This window comes from Penicillium odoratum (assembly GCF_028828045.1).
Source record: "Penicillium odoratum strain IBT 22623 chromosome Unknown utg000005l_segment0_segment0, whole genome shotgun sequence".
Taxonomy (NCBI): Eukaryota; Fungi; Ascomycota; class Eurotiomycetes; order Eurotiales; family Aspergillaceae; genus Penicillium; species Penicillium odoratum.
In genome coordinates this window covers 424,554-444,692 of record NW_026643147.1, presented here as the reverse complement: position 1 = coordinate 444,692, position 20,139 = coordinate 424,554, and the positions used below count along the sequence as shown (strand labels likewise).

At 51.1% G+C, this 20,139-nt stretch overlaps 7 protein-coding genes across 7 annotated transcripts; 6 read left to right on the top strand and 1 right to left on the bottom strand.

The window, feature by feature from the left end:
* Positions 1–403: 403 nt before the first annotated feature.
* N7520_005694 (FAD-binding oxidoreductase) lies at positions 404–2,115 on the top strand (the record flags this gene model as incomplete). The annotated part of the gene is made up of 4 exons (XM_057139628.1): positions 404–760; positions 815–1,509; positions 1,564–1,772; positions 1,841–2,115. 4 exons carry the CDS (start codon positions 404–406, stop codon positions 2,113–2,115), a joined length of 1,536 nt encoding a protein of 511 aa, XP_056993634.1.
* Positions 2,116–2,632: 517 nt separating this feature from the next.
* On the top strand, positions 2,633–3,214 carry N7520_005693 (uncharacterized protein; the record flags this gene model as incomplete). The annotated part of the gene is made up of 1 exon (XM_057139627.1): positions 2,633–3,214. One exon carries the CDS (start codon positions 2,633–2,635, stop codon positions 3,212–3,214), a length of 582 nt encoding a protein of 193 aa, XP_056993633.1.
* Positions 3,215–5,066: 1,852 nt separating this feature from the next.
* N7520_005692 (uncharacterized protein) lies at positions 5,067–5,962 on the top strand (the record flags this gene model as incomplete). The annotated part of the gene is made up of 2 exons (XM_057139626.1): positions 5,067–5,278; positions 5,344–5,962. 2 exons carry the CDS (start codon positions 5,067–5,069, stop codon positions 5,960–5,962), a joined length of 831 nt encoding a protein of 276 aa, XP_056993632.1.
* Positions 5,963–6,688: 726 nt separating this feature from the next.
* Positions 6,689–10,513, top strand: N7520_005691 (uncharacterized protein; the record flags this gene model as incomplete). Its single annotated transcript, XM_057139625.1, has 4 exons — positions 6,689–7,121; positions 7,462–7,647; positions 7,806–9,453; positions 9,511–10,513. The coding sequence occupies 4 exons, from the start codon at positions 6,689–6,691 to the stop codon at positions 10,511–10,513; spliced, it is 3,270 nt and encodes a 1,089-aa protein (XP_056993631.1).
* Positions 10,514–11,464: 951 nt separating this feature from the next.
* Positions 11,465–13,664, top strand: N7520_005690 (carnitine O-acetyltransferase CAT2; the record flags this gene model as incomplete). Its single annotated transcript, XM_057139624.1, has 4 exons — positions 11,465–11,548; positions 11,636–11,681; positions 11,808–13,470; positions 13,532–13,664. The coding sequence occupies 4 exons, from the start codon at positions 11,465–11,467 to the stop codon at positions 13,662–13,664; spliced, it is 1,926 nt and encodes a 641-aa protein (XP_056993630.1).
* A 975-nt stretch (positions 13,665–14,639) lies between these two features.
* On the bottom strand, positions 14,640–15,754 carry N7520_005689 (uncharacterized protein; the record flags this gene model as incomplete). Its single annotated transcript, XM_057139623.1, has 3 exons — positions 14,640–14,776; positions 14,882–15,287; positions 15,338–15,754. The coding sequence occupies 3 exons, from the start codon at positions 15,752–15,754 to the stop codon at positions 14,640–14,642; spliced, it is 960 nt and encodes a 319-aa protein (XP_056993629.1).
* Positions 15,755–17,683: 1,929 nt separating this feature from the next.
* On the top strand, positions 17,684–19,498 carry N7520_005688 (uncharacterized protein; the record flags this gene model as incomplete). Its single annotated transcript, XM_057139622.1, has 2 exons — positions 17,684–19,142; positions 19,200–19,498. 2 exons carry the CDS (start codon positions 17,684–17,686, stop codon positions 19,496–19,498), a joined length of 1,758 nt encoding a protein of 585 aa, XP_056993628.1.
* Positions 19,499–20,139: the final 641 nt, after the last annotated feature.

Genomic DNA, 20,139 nt, shown 5'->3' with positions numbered 1-20,139 from the left:
TCGTATTCGGGTTCGGATAGCCGCTCAACGGTAATATCCCTAATCACTCCACCTGCGTCTATGGCTTGTCTTTATTTCTACGTTGCCTAGTTCCGTGGCGCATTTTGGCTATCAGTCTGCCTAAATACGGCTCAGACTTATTCTGGGAGGAGTATACCACGTCTGAAAGGTGTGAAATCTTGATCCGAAAATGACAGTCGTCTTCATAAACGAAACTCAATCGAAAGTTGGTTTTAACGTGGACCCAGGACATGGGTGGAACTCTCCTGAGCACGGTCACCAAGGGGGAACATGGAAGAGTTGGAGAAAGTTTGAGATTTCTATAAGAAGAGGTCGTTATCAGGTTTTGTTGAAGCATCAACTACAGATTTGATTCCCCAGTTCAGTCTGTTTCAGTCCCAAGATGCAACTAATTCTGTCTATTGGCTTTTCCTTATCGGGATTGGCATATGCCAGCTCAAGCGCAAGCCCCTCGGCTACTCTGTCGAGCTCCATGAGTACCTCATCCGGCATCCTCAATGTTCTTCCCGAGGTTTCTTGTGCTTGCTCACAGCTTTCCCGCTCAATGTCCAAGAGTTTTATTCACCCGGGCTCTGCAAATTACATTGCTCAGACTGTCGATTCCTATTGGGATATTCGGGCCGATCTCTCCCCTGCCTGTGTTGTTGTGCCCTACACTGCTGCTGAAGTCTCGCAGGCAGTCAAGATCATCAAGGGATGCCAGGCAAACTTTGCAGTTCGTGGCGGAGGCCACATGAACGTGAGTTTTTCACTATTATAATAATTGATGAGAAATACGACTCACTCCCGATAGTATCCCGGAGCGAACAACATCGATGCTGGGGTTCTGATCGCCATGTCCAACATGAATACCGCCAATGTGAAGTTTGATACCGTGGAGGTTGGCCCCGGACTCACCTGGTATGATGTATACTCGATACTCGAGTCCCATGGTCGTGTCTGCGTTGGTGGTCGTCTAAAGACAATCGGTGTCCCTGGTCTATCCCTAATCGGTGGTTTCCACTACTTCAACAACAAGTACGGGTACGCCATGGATAACATTGTGAACTATGATGTAGTCCTCGGAAACGGCACCCATATTACCGTCAACCAGACCTCTCACCCCGATTTATTCTGGGCTCTGAAGGGTGGTGGAAACAACTTTGGTATCGTCACACGCTTCGAGCTCAAGACTTATGCTGTCCCCAAGATTAGCACCACCATCCAGGTTTTCAATGAGACCCACATCCCCCAGTTCCTCTCTGCTGTCTGTGAGGCGGCCAGGCTAGATGATGAGGACCCTATTGCTGCGGGTATGGTTGCTAGTATTACATACAACGCGACGACCAAGGTGGCACAGGCCTCCATCATTGGTGTCCAAGCTGGTGTCAGCAGCCCACCATCTCAGTTCGCCAACTTCACCAAGATTCCAGCTGAGGAGAGAATCAACAATGTCACCACTATGAAGTCGTGGGCCCATGCCCTTGACTCCCCTAAGCAGATGTTCCGGTATGCGACTGGATAGTCAGGGGTTCTTACTAAATGACTAACGTACCTCTACAGCGTCCAATTCTCTCACAAAACTATGAAGCCCGATGCCAAGGTGCTCTACTCGATCTATCAGGCATGGAAGGCTGCTGTCGACAAGATTGCCGATGTCCAGGGCCTCTACCCGACTTTTGTCACCAACGTCATATCCCCAACTTCCATCCGCGTGGCCAAGACCAACGGCGTTGGTAACGTATGGGGTCTCGAGGCAGAGCCTCTCATCAGTAAGTTCTCGAAGATCACAATTCAGTCCTAGATGTCCTGGATGAGTGATAATTGACCTTCTGTATAGTCTGGCAATTCAGCACCGGCTGGGATCTGGCCCAAGACGATCTTCGCATGGAGGCATGGTCTCGCCAGCTGGCTGAGCACCTTCACGGTATCAACAAGAAGCTGGGACTTGCTTCGGAGTTTATCTACATGGGAGATGCTGGTGAATGGCAAGATCCTTATGCGGGTTTCCCTAGCGAGAATGTCCTCCGCATGAGAGATATCCGGACTGCTTATGATCCTGATGGGGTGTTCTCTAGTCTCAGCTGGGGTGGATTTAAGCTTGGTCTATACTAAATTTATCCTTGAACTGAGAGCTGGAGATTATTTGTGATCACTGATAACTATCGAAGTGATTTTCATTGTTTTCGCCTATCTAAATATTCAAAATTGAATAACCTTTTTTTTGTAAATAGAGTCCTGTAGCCTGCTAGTCAACCCCTCTATCATTTGGGTTTACTGCAGACTTTGGAACATGCGTACAAACCCCTGTCCTCTCACTTCCCACTTCTTTTCATTCCAGTTAACTACTTGAGGTGACCTTGTAGGTAAAAGGGTAGGACATATGGTAGGATACTAGGTGAGATACTAGGTAGGAGACTGGGTAGGTAAATGGTATACTCGTGTACGCCCCCCAATAACGCTTTGGTGATTGGAAGGCTTAGGGGTGCGTGCACGAGTACGGCTCAACTGGGAAGCAAAATCAGGCAGAATAGGCCGGACGGCTTATCCATTGGACGGCCCGTGCCGAAGTCCTAGTGCCCAACTCGCAAGTCAACAAAACCCAACACGTTAATCATTTATCTATTCAGCAATGAAATCACTCATTCAAATCGCGCACCGCCATGAACTGGCATCTCTACCAGATGAAGATCTCGTTCGGCTACTCTACGCGCAGTTCGGCCCAGAGATCGATCGATTAAAACGTGCCCCGCCCGCAGTCGAAGGCGGCGAAAGCCAAAGCCATTCTAAAGGATATCTTACCGCTGACGGACTCAGTCCTTCGAGGTTGCTGTTCAACGAAAATTTCGATGAAGTGAATCGCTCAATCACCAACATTCGCGCTTTGAAATGGGTTCTTGCCGACGACTACGACGCCTTTGCCGCGAATCAACCTTCCCCTGTCAAATCATCCCAGGTGACCTTCCAGTCCTTAAATCGCCAAGTAGACTTTTTCCTAAAAGATACCGACCGGCTCTTCGCATCAATTGTCGCGCTTATTATTGGTGATAAAGGTAAGGACCCATACCTAGCTGACGAGATTTACGCGCGTAAGGGCACAAAAAGTGAATGCGCAGACCGTAAAAATCATGATGAACTACTCGCCGAGGCTGTCGCATGTGGGATTCTCGACGGTTCACTCAGCCAGCTAACTGATCCTAGCGCGCAAATATGATCATGGGCGTGGACGTTGGAGCGACACTCAATATTCCCCAATTGATACAGGGAGAGAACGTTCCTGGCAGCTTGCAGCCCATTCTAAAGTTCCGTGGTCACCTCGAGGCGTTCTATTTAAAATATCTCGAAATCATCTTCGATGTGTGTGGTGCCGGCGCCCATTTTGATAGTTGTGGCGCAAAGCGGATGATAGAACCGCTCTGTCAATCATTTCTGCGGGCCTTGCCTATCCTAAAGAGTGTGATCACAGAGAACACCTCATTGCGCGAAGCGTACGATTCTATATTGCAGAAACGTGCTCAATTAGTTTTCAAGCAAGGCTTTTCATCATTTTTATCTACCTCGGATCCCTCGGAAAGAGCGCTGCTTCGTCTTTTTGCTATAGGTCGTGTGGCCGACCGAGCAACAGCGGAGCAATTCCAGGAAGCGTTTGGTGGGCTGTCAAAGCCAGCTCGTGACGCTCTTATCGAGGGATTGAATGTCGATGGTGTGGATGATGGACGGGCTGTGCTGTTGTATTGCAGTCCTGCTTTGTTCGCGGAGACAAATCGCACTATGAGTGGCGCTTCTGAAACGGAATGCATCGTGACATTGCAGAGTTTGATGTATTTTATGACCCGAGCGTATGGAGGTTCACGATCACATTCTGGTCAGGAAGGCTCCATTTGTGAGCGCAATGTCTCGCCTGCTATTAACGTTGTGTGTGATCCGGCTTTTCGCAAAAATCCCCATATTCTGGATGACTATACTTTGCCTGAGGATTCATAGTGAACGGTTTGGCGAATCAGTTGTTCTTGACATTCGCGTGCACGAGTATAAGATAAGGATTTACAGTACAAACATTAGTTATTCTAAGGCGCCGCGCGAAATACGCGGCGAAAAGCCTCTAGTTGAACATATACCCCTGAAAATGATGTGATCTCATTTCCTTATCTCCGGCCCTGTATTAGCTTTATTGCTTAATTGGGTTCTGTTCCCTTGAATAAGCTATGATAGGTCCTACCCTTACGCCTTTCTTGGCGAAGCAGTGTCATAATTGACACTATTGTGTGCTCAAGCCACAACATCAATACTAGTAGTACATTATACGAGATACGAGTCACAAAGTAGAGTGATTGGACTGCACTAACAACATCAGTTAATACTCTAAGAGTATCCAATTGGGCCACTATCTACCATCAACCTGCGAATATCAAATCTGATCGCAGGGAGGTCTTAAGTCCCAACATTGTAGGGCCGCCCCATAGCCTTGCCTTATCAATTCCCCAAATTGAGACTTGATTTGGGTGCGGGGATCTGCTAACAGACCAATCAAAAGCTCGAATAACCTGCAGACCGCAAATTAGTTTAATTGGACCCTTTGACCAACTTGCAGCTTCGAGCTTGGCAGTCTTGGCATGGAAAACGTCACTTCGCGTATGAATTGTGTGCGGGATCCACAACAAACGTCGATCCCCATACTCCGCATCAGACTGAGTATAGGAGGAATCGGGAGCCCTTTGGGCAATGACTCAAATATCTAGGTATTTCCAATTATAATTGATAGCATGCTAATCTCAGTGCAACCCACTAAAAGCATCTCGTTTACATCGCGAAACCTTGTCGATCATCCGCATGCAATCACCAATCAAGATTGCGTGCTTCCGCTCATTAGGTGCACCACTATTGCGCGATACAGGACCCGCTCTCCAGAACTTACTCTGAGCGAAAGCAATAGTATATAATTGATAAAGAGCCCATTCGGCGTGTCCGATCCCATTTCATCCTGGCTCCTTACCTTCAGCCCTCACCGCTATCTCGAGGTGCTCTGCCCAACATCCAAACTCACCCGATCGGTCGCATTTGGCAACATGGAGCTGCCTCCTAAGATCGAAGCTGATCTCGAGTCCAATTTGGCGCCATACGAATACGACCCCTGGTTGTTAGACGATCATCCACTTCGTTCATATCCCACCGAGTGTATTCCTGGCCTGGGCCCCATAATCGCCGAAGGGCTTACCTCTGTACGAAATCGGTGGAAAGAGTGCCTGCTCCGTGCTGTCTGCCTGGTCATCACTTGCTTGTGAGTGTACAAATGCAGAAACAGTGATTGAATCGGTTCAGTATTCTAACAAATGACTATTCCAGGGCTGCATTCCAATGTCTTCAATATCTCCCATCAGTGGGCAAGAGCTTGGCTCACCCCAATTCCCGTTTGAGCCCTCGCGAGTGGCAAGTTAAATGCACGTTCCCCCATTCGGATCCCCGCCCCAGTGCCCTCACACAGTCCGTTGCTGCCGGATGTGATGGTTTCCGCGCCGATATCTGGCTACATGACCAGGATCTTCAGATGGGTCCCTTAGGTTCTGAAGCCAAGGAGGAGAATGACCTTCAACTTCGAATCGATTCGCTTTTCGCTCGACTGCAGCGTCGTGATCTATCCGATCCTTCGCAGACACCCCTCGACACTGTTACCCCTGAGACCATTGAATCGATTCCGACCGAGTCTTTCTTCCTTGTGCTCGATGCACACTCTCCTCTCCAGGAAGTTCTCCGCTCTCTTCATCCACGGCTTGAATCTCTTCGCCAGCGAGGATATTTGACCACCTGGGATGGTGTGCAATTGATTCCAGGCCGAATCACGGTGATTGTTACAGGAGAGGCTATACCTGAATGTGTTGCTGAATCCTCCGATATCTTTTGGTCTTTGAATAATATTTCTCAGGACATGACGAACGATCATCTGACTCCGCTGTGTGCCAAATGATTCTCATGCTCTATGCTTTATATGCTTTTTTCTTATCCTTTCATGATACCCTACAATGTTAATTGAATTTATTTATACAACTCCAAAACTCCTAACTCCGAACGTGATTTTATGTTTACATAGAACCCCGCATTGTGATCAACATTCCTGTGACACTTTATCTTAGCAGGGTATAACCTAGGAATCAGTCAGGAGATCATGGAAGCCCGAATCAGCAGCCTAATTTAGCTACCTAATCTAACCCATACATATTAGGCAATAATTTTCAAACGTAAAATGTAAATTTTTCCGGTAGATTCTACAACTTTACCTTAATTCTACTTGTTTACTTTCCTTATCGTGCAGTGTGATTGACTGTGATCCGATCTCCACAATGCATACAGTCTTGGCCCCATCACGCTAAAGCCGCATCACTCACCGTTTTTTTTCTCCGTACGCCCAGAACTCAACTTCTTAACGAACCTGTAGACTTGGTCCTCCTCCTTCTACAATTTTGACATTTGAACTTTTGCTTATACACCCCCAAACCTTGGAACGCTACACCACCTCCGCACCCCCCTCACGGTCGCGCGCACTATTTCCGAGGTCATGACTCTCGGGATCAACCGCTGATCTTTCATCATTGCATCTGCTTCCTCTTCGGCACATTTCCACCGCCATTCTACCAGGAAATCGTCAGGAACTCCATAAATCTTGCCATCCTATCACCATTTCAGCACGACAATCATGGACATGGACCTTTACCGACGGCTCCACCCGAGCTCCTATCCGCCGCGTCCATCACCTCTTGGGACTTCACAAGAATCACGCGAGGAACCTTCTCGAATCTATACCTCATCCGCACCCCACGATCCTCGACGACCGGAGAATGACAAGCCTCGGTCTGCGAACCGCTACTATGCCTCCCCCACTCCCGCTCAGGTCTACTCGGGCGCATCGCGTGCGTCACATTCGCTTCGAGAGAGTACCAGCGCACAGGTTTCTCCAGTCAGGAATCACCAGGCACAACAGCATCGTCGACATGCCAGTGTGGAGGCGAAACATCATCCACATGTACACCGCAGAAATCTCTCCCAGCCACAAGCTGGTCAATTTCACGAAGGTAAGCCGGGAGTTTTTTTTTTACATGTTATTTACTACATTCATTCTGCAATTTCGGGTCATCCCTCGTTATAGCCCCCTGCATGTTTTTACTGTGCCCCGGATTCAGGAACATTGGGGTCGGACTTGTCCCGTGGTTCCTGTTGGATCTCCTCTCCACTTTCCCAGGGCAGGTCATGCTTTGGTAATATACCTCGGTGGGAAGGTAACTGAGCTCCGGGGAATGAAAATGTGAAGCAAAACTCAGTTATGGGTCAGGTTCTATTTACGAGTAGGCCTATCCTACCGTATATGCCCTGGCCCCAGCCTCTGCTTTCATGTTTTCTTTCCCCTGATGCTTGTGTTTTCCCCCGGTGGCGCTGATCCGCTGCTCGGGAACGCTAGTCCTGTTGTGGTAGACGCGCGCTATTCCTATCTGGGCCTAGCCGTCGAGCTTCCGGAGTCACGGGTTCTGGCGTTCTGGGTCCTGGGAATCGACGCCAATCTTCCTTCTCTGTGGGCATTACAAGGCGCGATGAACAACACGTCTTCACAGTCTGTGCGTCGTGCATCCCAGGGTAGCAGTGGCAGCCCTGTCCAGTCGGGTGAGTAGAGGTTTTGCGCCAGCCCTCAGAGAGGAGGTGTCGCGACCGGGATCTAAGCGCCCTTCCCAATATTGGGACTCTTTTCTTTCTTGCCTCATCTATCGCGAGTCAGGCACCAGCATTGAAAGATCCCTCCGATGGCTAATATTTATGGATAGGACAACAAGAACCCTCCGCTTCTACCTTCGATAATCGCCAAATGCTTCCACCATCCTCACCTCACTCCTACGCCTCGCGATCACAATCGGCGAACGCGCCCACATCATCCCTTCTTCCTCGCGATGCGCAAAATAACCAGGCTCATCGACTGGGTAGCAGCATGTCGATCTCCGCCATGCTGGGCTCAGATCCAGAACGTCCGGCGCGAGACTCGGGGTCGCTGTTTTCACGACCTGCCTCTTCGCTTTTCGGTGCGGTACCGACATCCGCCGCCGCGGGCATGTCACCACCCACTGCCCCGGCTCGTCCATCCCCGGTAGACTTTCGCCGATCCCAAACACCCGAACAGCCCTTCTCAAATTCGCAGATGGGCCGACCGTACCGATCTGGCTCTGGCGGCGGATCAGGCCCTCTGGGTAGAGATCAATCGAAATTCGGTGGCTTGTCTCGCGTCACTTCCTCGCAGTATCCCGAGAAGTCTCATTCAACACAACCCTCTCCTCAGATCTCGCCAACCGATTCACCCTATGAACCCCGTCGCATGAGTTTCAGTGGTTCGATCCCTCGACCAAGCAGCCAGCCACCTAATGCGGAGCCACCTGCGCGTCAACCAGGCTACAGTCCGCACTCCCGCCCAGCGGGTGGTATGCCTGACCGATTTGAGCCCCAACCGCGAACAACTGCACCATACGCAGGTCTCGACAACCATTCCCGCTTCAATGGTTTGTTCGGGGACCGCCGATCTGAAGACGCCGCGTACAGAGATCGAGAGCGGGATCGTGCAGCTCAGATGGAGGCAAAAGGACAACTTGCGGCGTCACGACTCAGCTCACTCTATGGCGAGCGAGAACCTGTAGACCGCGCCCTCGGTTCTTCGGCCTGGGATCAGGGTCGCTCTCACCCGTCCTCGCCAGAGAACAAGCGCTTTCCAGCGCCGGAATCGGCTTCGGGCTTTGGGTTTGGAGCAATTCAAAGTTACACCAAATCTCTGGGATCTCAACCTGGTGGCGGTCGTCAACCGTCATCACTGCACACTGGACATGGACAACCGACACCTTCTCCTCGCGACTCGCCCTATGTGACTAAACAGCCACAACCACCTCCACGCCTTGGAACCACCCCGACAACGGCTGCAGCTGGCGCAGGACTTCTTGGACTAGCTGCTGCCGGGGAAGAGGGACGACGCAAAGGCAGCGATGAACTCCTTCAGCACCGCAGTTTGCTTGCCGTAGGTGCTGATGGAAAACGGGGTGGTCGTGCATCTCCCCTTCCTCAAGCTGTGCAGGGTGCACAGGCACCGTTTATCGGCCCAGGTGGTGAGCCCAGTATCAAGAATGAACTGGGTAGGGTGTTCTCTGGAATCGGCAGTGGTGTCGGTGGTGTCGGGGGTTTGACTGCCGGCTCATCTGGCAGTGGACCGTCGACGCCGTTGATTGCAAGCCCATTCAAGCGCGACGCTACTGGCCGCTCCGTGAATGGGGACGGGCATGACGATGGTAGAATCCCTCGTCCCCTGTCCGCCTCTGGCAACAGGCGATCAAGGAAATCCAGGGATGACGGTCAAATGGAATTGGAATCTGGTGGACTGTCTACACGAGGTTCTCGTCGAGCTCGCCAACATGCTCACCAACACCACCACCATCATCAGTATGTATCTAGAAGTCACTACGGCTCTGGCTCACGTGTACTGACTACGTCCCCCAGTCACCATCATCATCGTCACAAAGCAGAGGAGGAAGCTGCGGCTTTGGCTGGGCTTCATCGGCCACTCTCTACAGGTTTCTTTGGTCGATCATCTACTCCTGCGGACTCCTTGGCCGGACATCATCACCATCACCACCATCATCACCACCATGCCCCCCGACCTCCTACCGCTGCTGCATCTCCCATCCGAGAGCCTCGCACCACTGTCACTCTTGAGCCAATTCTATCCAGCGTCGCCCATCTTCCTCGTCATCACCTGGGATCAACATTGTATGCCCCCCGAGTTGATCCACCTTCGATCAAGTCTTCTCCAGAAAGCTCGAAATTCGGATACACCACGACCCCGCGACCTCTTCCACGATTTGAACAGCGTGAAAACTGCACCTTCACTGTTCGGGTGCCGCGTTTCCGAGTTGACCAAAGCCACCGAGAAGAGATCTGCGCACGCCGAGCCCTGTGGGGTACCGGTATATACACAGACGACTCTGACCCTGTCGCCGCTGCCATCCACTCGGGCTTTATCCGAGGTGCGTGGGGTGATGATGTGGATGAGTCCATGCTCGATCTAGAAATCAAGGATATCTATCAGCACGCCCCACCGGCTACGGAGATGGAGGCCTCGAAGTCCAGTACTCCAGGACCTCGTCTACCGCCCATCCCTCCCCCCAACCAAGATCTTCATATCACACTCTTGATCCTTCCCCGCTTGGAGCGGTATGACTCGACGGTCATGTTCGGATTGAAATCCCGAAAGTGGGACGGCCGGCATGACGGTATGAGTTTCAAGGTGCATCGCGTGGACTGGGTGGATGATGGTGTTGGACGCGGGGAGGAACGAGGCGGCGAAGCCCGACGGAAACGGTTGCGCACTTTGATGCAGACTGGTCGCATTTGCACCGGGCCCGCTCTAGCCAAGATGGATGAGCTTCGGCGAAGCGGAGTACAAGTTTCCCGGACCCTTGACAGCCAGGAACAACCCACACCCGTTCAACCGGTCTCCTAGGGGTGGATATCTAGCCCTATACTGCTCGGGTTTATACTACCTTCTGAAGTACCTACTGGGCTAGCTACCTACTACTTCCTAACTCCCCGGGGTCTTGTCTTCTAGCTTGCTTTTCGGTGTCGGGTGTCATGGAGTCCTGCCACCAGTTTATTCTCTTTGGGCCTTGGATAGGTTCATGATTTCCCTGTTCATTTCTTTTCATTGTGCAACTTTGATGTTTGTTTCGATATTTTGGGCTGTTGATACCTGCGAATAGCGTTGGCCGCGATATGATTTCATTCTTTGACATTTAGGTTATCCGGATCAACGGGAGCGGAAGGGATGTTATGGGAACAGCAGGGCTAGTTCTGTTCCTTTGCATTTCTTGTTGACTTAGTATACATAATCCAAATCTCCGTGGGGAGCTTCTATTTCCACCCAGGGTTTCCGAACCAACGTACATCAATTTCCCGGCGCTAAGACCCAAGCTATCCCCGCATTGTGTTCCCATTCGCAGCGGAAAGGATATCCACAAAGTTTTGAGAATTTTGATACTAACAAGAATACTCCTTGTGCAGTAATCCTAGGCGCTAATTTATCTCCTTTTCTGCCCAGTGCCTTTCGGTATCCCGAGTCCCGAGTCGGTCTATCCCCTCCTTGTGACTGTACTATACTTGTTCCCACGATACCCCACGAAACAACCGAGGCCCAAATTATTACATAGATTACCGGGGTGAGCGGTATTTATGCAAATTAATTGCATATTATTGGTTCATTGGCCCCACATACCAGTAACAAACGTCACGTATATCCGCGGGCAACATCCACTTCGGTCAACTGCGCAGCCGAGGCTCTTTCGCCTGTTCTAAGTACTTGTTCTCCGACACTCCTGGGGACAACTTCGTCTTTATCTTCTGCTCTAGATACCCTCTTCCTCCCCTAATCACCCTCTTTCCTACACATACGAGAGGGATGTTTGCTGCTTCTGCTCGAAGCCGTCTCTCCTCCACCTTGTCAAGGCCCCGGCTCCCTCCGACACAACTGCTTGCCCGCTCGGTAAGACGGCCACCTCCGCTTTCCTGTCTCAATGCCTTTTGACAATGTCCATGATCAAGGATCAATTGAAGCTGACCGCTATTCCAGACACTCGCTATGGCTCCCCGACGAAAGGCATCTTCAATCCCTGAGGGTGAGTTATCACATGTGTTAGTGGCGAATGCCGTCATATAGTCACTTTGCCTGACTGCCCCGGACACACTTCAATGCGCCTGATAGGGAAACTCTTGGCTAATTAAATGGATTTTCGCACGTGCAGGATACAAAGAGAATCTTTCCAAAGGCAAGATGCTCCGCTTTGAGGAGTCCTTGCCCAAACTCCCCGTGCCGTCTCTGGAGGAGACCGGTCGCCGCTACCTGAAGTCCGTCCACCCCCTCGTCTCCGAAGCGGAGTTTGAGCGTACCAAAACTGCTGTGGAAGCTTTTATTCGCCCTGGTGGTGAGGGTGAGCCTCTCCAAAAGCGCTTGCTAGAGCGCGCTGCAAACCCCAAGATCAACAACTGGATCGCCGAATGGTGGAACGACGCCGCCTATCTAGCCTACCGGGACCCTGTCATTCCTTACGTCTCCTACTTCTACTCCTACAAGGATGACCGTGAGCGTCGCAACCCGGCTAAGCGCGCGGCCGCCATCACCTCTGCAGCTCTGGAGTTCAAGAAGGAGGTCGATGCGGGCACGCTCGAGCCTGAGTACATGCGCGGTCAGCCCATGGCCATGAGCTCTTACGAGTACATGTTCAATTGCTGCCGTATCCCCGCCGACCCCGCAGACTACCCGAAGAAGTACTCTGCCGCGGAGAACCAGCATATTGTCGTCGTGCGCAAGAACCAGTTCTTCAAGGTGCCGCTGGTCGTTGACGGCCAGGCCCTGAACGTGTCCGAGCTGGAGCAGCAGTTCCAGCACATCATCGACACTGCCCAGCCTGCCCCGCCGGTCGGTGTGCTGACTGTGGCTGACCGTGATCACTGGACTGCTGCCCGCAAGAAGCTTATCGCTGCCGACCCGGCCAACGAGCAGGCCTTGCAGTCCATTGAGTCTGCCGGTTTCGTCGTCTGCTTGGACGATGCCAAGCCTGTGACTCTGGAGGAGCGTGCACACCAGTACTGGCACGGTGATGGTACCAACCGCTGGTTCGACAAGCCCCTGCAGTTTATTATCAACGACAACGGTACCGCTGGCTTTATGGGCGAGCACAGCATGATGGATGGCACCCCTACCCACCGTCTGAACGACCACGTCAACAACCTCATCTTCAACAAACATATCGACCTCTCGGCCAAGAGCGTACGTTCACATCTCGCCGACCCCAAGCCCATCACCTTCAAACTAAATGACGAGGCCAACGAGGCCATCGACATTGCGGCTCAGTACCACCGCAAGCAGATCGCCTCCCACGAGCTGGTTGTTCAAGCCTTCCAGGGCTACGGCAAGGGTCTGATCAAGAAGTTCAAGTGCAGCCCCGACGCCTACGTCCAGATGGTCATCCAACTCGCCTACTTCAAAATGTACGGCAAGAACCGTCCTACCTACGAGTCCGCCTCCACCCGTAAGTTCCAGGAGGGCCGCACAGAGACCACCCGTAGTGTCTCCGACGAAAGTGTTGCCTTCTGCAAGGCTTTCCACGATCACACCGTTCCCCGCGAGGAAGTCGTCAAGCTCTTCCGCGCCGCCCTGTCCCAGCACACCAAGTACACCCTCGATGCCAGCGACGGCCGCGGTGTCGACCGCCACCTATTCGGTCTCAAGAAGCTCCTCCAGCCTGGTGAGAAGCTTCCCGCTCTTTACGAGGATCCCGCCTACGCCTACTCCGGCTCTTGGTTCATTTCTTCCTCCCAGCTGAGCTCGGAATACTTCAACGGATACGGATGGAGTCAGGTTATCGATGATGGATTCGGTATTGCCTACATGATCAACGAGAATAGGTAAATACATGATCCCTCCCCCACCCCCTAGAAGGATATTGGAAATACTAATATACTCTAGTCTCAACTTCAACATCGTCTGCAAACGTCTTGGCGCTCACCGTATGAGCTACTTCTTAAATGAGGCTGCTACCGAGCTTCGTGATGTGCTTATGCCTGACCTGGCTGCCCAGCCTGAGAAGGCTAAGCTGTAGATGAATGGGTTCTTTGTCCAATGGTATGAGATTTGAATTTAATTGCAGCGTCTTTGAGGTTCGATATCTGAAAATATCGTGGCCTTTCTTGTACACAATATTGAATTGAATATGAAGCTTGCTTTCTTATAGAACTTGTAAGTTCATTCGTGGATGTAGTATCTTCAAATGTGCAAATATTCAAATGTGAGATGTCCTGGTTTGCCGTTGACCTGGCGTCAGCTGCACATTATGTATGGAGCATTGGGAGGGACGCGGATATTTGAATTCTACTGACCTCAAGAGATCTATGATAATAGCAGCAGTGACTTGATTTGTACTTAGCGCCTGAGTAAAGCTACATGGAGTTACAATGTTCTAGGAGCTAAACCTTGCTACCTAGGTAGTAGCCAGTACTTGAAATACCTCAGTACTGAAATTGAAAGGACAAGTGGTGTTGAGTTAGCAGTATGGAGTTTGAGTGCTACTTGTGTAACAAGCAGCTGTGATGGTATCTTCCTATGGATGATGATTGTCTTGATACAAATGCCTTGTGCGACATGCCTCCCTTGCAAACGAGCTTGGCGGATACAATCCTCCTCTAGATGGGTTATGCATATGATAGGTCCATCACTCCATGTTGGATAAATCTGCATCACTGCAACCCAATTTCGATCCAAAGTCGCTGCGCCATGCTTAAATAATGATATCCACAAGAGGATCAACGGCGCTTCAACTGTACCATCGGGGTGAACTCGCTGATTAGGTGGCCACTGGGTAAATAAACCTTCTCACAGGTGCCAAGGGTAGACACGAAAATCACTTATTGCGAGGTGAGCATTATGGGGCAATCTCGAGATCCTTCATCAGGCCATGTCGTTATGAGCGCAAATGGGTCAACTTGTAGATTGAGAATGGAAAGTCCAAAGCGAACCATTAATAATCTTGGCCGAAATGATCGCTAGTCTTTAGGCGAAATGACGATGTTCTGGGGTTTCAGTCCTTCCCGTCTGCCGATCTCATAGTAGGCGGGTCCGCCGTTTCGGCCCCCTCTTGCCCCGATGTCTCACCCGATGTGGGAGCTGGGGAGGGAGATGGTCTCGCAGAGATTGACATGTCTCCTATTTGTCGTTCTGTGGTAAGTTAGAACCATGTTTACCCCGTACCGTAGAACAAGATTTCCCCTTTTCCCCTTGACAGTGGGGAAAGGAATACGGGGAAGGAGTAGTAGTGCTTACCTAATTCACGAATCCTTTGTCGCAGCATTTGGTTTTCTCGACTCAACATGGCTGCCTCGGCCTGATAGTATGCATTGTCGTCTCGGCTTCCACGGCGCGAGGAACTCGGCAGTGCAGGGAATGCTTCGGTGCTTTCTGGTCCTCGCGAGGCATCTTGCGGCTGCAGGTTTGGGGATTCCGCTTGGCTAGGTGGTCGTGAAGACCGACGGTTGGAGACTGAGGAGATCGAGAGCCGACTACTGGGTGCTTGTGCGGGTGTGTGCATAGGAAGTGAGAAGGAAGATGACCGTTCGGATGGCGTCAGTTCATCGACGACTGCCGTGCTAGCACCTGGCTGTGAGGGCTGTTGTTGCTGGAGTTGTTGCAACTGGGCCTGCTGGCTACGGATCATCAGCAGTAAACGATTCTACCCCAACGTCAGTTTAGCTCATATTATTCAAATTCAAAAAGACCCACCACTTGCGCCTCTTGCTCTTGCTCTAATTCCTGGTGCAACTCGCCCAGAGAGGGTGCTCGCTGATGGTGCGGATCTGCAGTCGCAAAGACCGGGCTACTGCCGTGACTGGTGGGGCTGGCCGTACGAAATGCATGACCGATAGAAGAGCGATGGTCGGACCAGGGGCTGTCGCCGTGATTTCCCGAAGCACTAGAGGACTCGTTCAGGTTTAAATTCATGCCGGCAGCCGAGCGGCGTCGTTCGGACACCGATACTCGGCCCGCACTGGATCCGCGGGAGGGTCGAGGGGAAGTAGTGTTGGGGTTCATTGGAGCGGGGGCGGTCCCTGGGGAGGCGGTCGGAGGGATACGATGAGGCAGAGATGAAGAGGTGGAGGATGATCGAGATTGTGGAAGAGAGTTGATATCTGGGCACATGGTGATAGAGACCAGGATTGTAAATGATAAAGGATTCAACAATAGGATCTTTAAGGTTGGAGAAGCCCCATTTACTCGAGCATGACGATGTGCTGACTCATCTGGTTGGTGGGGGGCAGGTGATTAATCACATGATGCAATGCAAACAGACTTGCTGCCTCAGGTATCTATCTCTGGGGACTCCCCCAGGTTTATTCCAACGTTCCAACGATTCTGGGGTATTTACTCTCGTGCGTAATTACTAAATGAGTGTCAGTAATAATTCCGTTTTGGTCCTAATTGTTCAACCAAGAACCTGTCTTAACTAGTCCAAGGTCCAGAAGTACAGAGAAGTACGTACTAGGTTTTCAGTACCTGAGCGCGGACCAGATTCAGATACCAAGGGACAGAACGTCCCCGGGTGGCAGTGGCGCTTCCCCAACCTTACTTTAGGTATACTACGTCTTGCAACTATATCATGATTCATGATATGCAAATGTTTGTATACTTCTGGGATCGCCAGAAACCCGCGTGGCTTGATCGACGATCCCGGTCCATGTGCCAGGAATGCAACTGTCCCATTCCGGGCCAATCCTGCGTCTGTGGTCGTTTCCGGATAACGTATCGTGCCGGATGTGACTGAAACACAAAACTTTGTTCTCAAGGGGGAAAAACATGGACAATGCATTCCCCCGCAAGGGACTTATCGGATATCTCCAGTTTTTTTCTTCTGACCTGACTAACTTTGATATATTCTGGAAACACTTGGGGAGAAATGTCGATCTCATGAATTTTTGCTTTTCAGGCCAGAGTAAGCGCAACCCGTCGAAACAAGACTATGGGCCCCTGCGGATGACGATCGCCCCGACGCCACGCCCGTAAGTCTGGCCATAGCGGTACCTGCTCGCTCCTGAATGAACCATGGCCGGTACCAACCTGACGTCAGTGGATGCTATCCACGGATTTTTTTTTCTTGACATTAACCCAAATCTTGACATGAGATTCGGAGGCGCCGGCATTCCCCATAGAGATGTAGTTTTCTGCGTCATTTTCGTCTGTAGTTAATCTCCTTTTGTACGTGGAGAAAGCACCATGCGGCCTGGGCGTTAACCCAATGATGCCGGCTCCTTGCATCGTGGGGCACACGGCCTTCCCCGTTCTCTTTTCTTTTGGTGTTGGGAATTTGGGAGATCTGATGTTGCATGCGTTGAAATGGCCTTCTCTGGTCTTTTTTCCCGAGCTCCCAATGCGGATGATACGGCATTCTCATTACCAAAACGGTTCGGAAATGGTCCGGAGTGAACGACCGCGCTCACGATGGACCGCCATCGGCCATCGGTCTTGGTCTTGGTCAGTTTAAGTGGAGCCGATTATCCAATTGCGGGTTTTCCTGTCAATGGGGCTACCTATTCCCGGGGAAGGGGGCGTCATCCCACGCCCAGATCCAACAGGGAAAACGCAAAAAACCCAAAAGCAAAAGTCAAAGTAGAGATAGTGAAGAGTGGAAAATTGAATAAAATAACGTAAACAACATAACTGCTTCAAATTGCTGATGTTGTTGACTTCCTCTGAGGTTAAGGGTTCAAGTGGATCAATATGAAAGTCGGCATCCCGTTTATTCGGTAGGGAAACTGGAGAGCGAAAAGTGGGAAAAAAGCAAAAAGTCTGGAGAAAAGAACATTTGACTTTTCCCGAAAGAGGAAATTTAGTAAAAATCATACAAAGTACTTTCCTGGGTTCATAGATCCAAGGAATGTCCTTGCCGCATCTGATCTCTACGTCGTTGCATTTGGAAAAGTATTTATTACTTTCTTCTTCCCCCCCCCCCCCAGGTCTTCTCTTCGTGCTTGCATCTCTTACTCCACTTCCCCACACACTTTCATTTCTCTGGACCTTGCCTCCCACATTTTATACTCGTCTACCTTGTACCCTACCCTTACTGTGTGAGAGATGGCAAGCAAGCCAGAAAAGCCAGGCCATGGCCGAGATGCCGTCATGGCATCGGACTCGTCTAGTACGACTCACGATGTCATACCTGTTCATGAAAAGTTTGACGAGGATAATCAATTGGAAAATGCCTCCCCCTCTGGCCGTATCGAGCTCACCGAGGATATGTGTTACGACCAGCTGGGCTACTCCTTCAGTGAATGGAAGAAATGGCGGATCATTGGCGTGATCTTCCTGGTTCAAGTCTCCATGAACTTCAACACCTCGCTGTACTCGAATGGTCTCTCTGGTATTTCGGAGGAGTTCGGTGTCTCCATGCAAGCTGCCCGGTGTGGTGCCATGATTTTCTTGGTTCTGTACGCTTTCGGTTGTGAGCTGTGGGCCCCATGGAGTGAAGAATTGGGCCGAAAGCCTATTTTGCAGCTTTCACTGTTGTTCGTTAACATTTTCCAACTGCCAGTAGCACTGGCCCCGAACTTCGCCTCTATTATGGTCGGCCGAGCGCTGGGAGGTCTGGCATCGGCCGGCGGTTCGGTGACTCTGGGAATGGTTGCAGATCTATGGGAAGCAGATACCCAGCAGTATGCAGTCGCAGCCGTCGTTTTCTCCTCTGTCGGTGGCTCGGTTTTGGGCCCAGTGGTCGGTGGTTTTGTGGAGGCGTTCCTCCCCTGGCGCTGGAACATCTGGATCCAGCTCATCTTCGGTGGCTTTGTTCAGATCATGCACTTTATCTTCGTTCCCGAAACCCGAACAACCGTCCTCATGGACAAGATTGCGAAGAAGATGCGTAAGAGCGGCGAAAACCCGAACATCTACGGCCCTACCGAAGGCCTGTCTTTCCGTCAACGCTTCCCTCCTCGTGAGATCATGGCTACGTGGATCCGTCCATTCCGCATGTTCTTGACCGAGCCAATTGTCTTGACCCTCTCATTGTTGAGTGGATTCAGTGATGCCTTGATTTTCATGTTCATCCAGTCTTTCAGCTTGGTCTACGGCCAGTGGGGTTTCAACACCTGGCAGTTGGGTCTCTCGTTCATTCCCATTTTGGTCGGCTACTTGATTGCGTGGATCTCATGGTTCCCCGTGATCAAACGGAACATGGCTGAACGCGCCGCCAACCCTGATAGTGAACGGGCCCAATATGAGTCCCGACTATGGTGGTTGTTGTACACCGTACCCTGCTTGCCTATCGGTTTGATTGGCTTTGCCTGGACCGCTTTGCCACAATGCCACTGGATCGGATCCATGATTTTCGCTGCCATCATCGGTATCGCCAACTATGCTATTTACATGGCAACCATCGACTACATGATTTGTGCATACGGCCCGTACTCTGCCTCGGCCACCGGTGGTAATGGATGGTCGCGCGACTTCCTGGCTGGTGTTCTGACCATCCCCGCGACTCCCTTCTTCACGAACATCGGCAGCACCAACCATGTTGAATACGCCTGTACCATTCTTTGTAAGTCCTTGCGCATATTCATCTCCAAGAGATTCTGCTAACATTGGTTCGTTACAGTCTGTATCTCATTGTTGTTGGTCATCGCTGTCTATGTCATCTACTGGAAGGGCCCCGTCCTGCGCAAGCGTTCTCCATTCGCGCAGCAGCTGTCAGAGGCTCGCCACGACCTGGCTATCCAGGGCCGACGCAGATCAAAGGTTCCTGAAGCATCGCGCGCCAACTCGTACGCACGGTCCCAGCAGGATCTCCGCCTCCGCCAGGCCCTCGGCAGCCGCCCTGGGTCTCGTATCAACTCCCGGGCCAACTCTCGTGCAAACTCTCGTGCAAACTCCCGCCGCAACAGTCTTAATGCCTGAAACTGTTCTCTACAAAATCTGCACTCCCAACACCAAAAGACTTGACCGCAAACTTCGATTTTCAATGGCAATGCACCTGTCAACCTAGGTGGCAACCTATACAACCACCGATGGCCGTTCTACAGGCATGCAATGGAAAAGACTTGGTTGGAGATTTGAGGCACATTTCACATCTTCCTTTCTCTGTTCATGTTTTCCATGGCATAAATCCTTGCGCTGGGCGTGGTGGACTTGCTTAATTAATTATTCGAATGATCGGTGAGCAATCGACTGTTTGACCAGGTTGTCCATGGCACCTTGTTTTAGAAAACGTCGTACTCACATAATGTGTTGCTTTGACTTGCAAAGGTCGCGGTTGAATTTATGGGCTGTCAGGTGTGATGTACTTTAGTCCTTTTAGTGATACCTTTTTACGAATCATATGAATTAGCTCATTCCAAATGTTCCTAGAAATAGTCCTTGCCACGTCCCTTGCATCGTCCCCCCGTAGATCTTTTACAAGTATATCTCATAGACGATCAGCGGAGTTCACGCGTGGTCTCACAAACTAGTGGGACTTAGCGAGATCGATCTGATCTACCCGCCTTCCGCGATGGTAGAGTAGCATCGGCCCCTTGCCGGATGCGGGAGAAGCAGGTCCC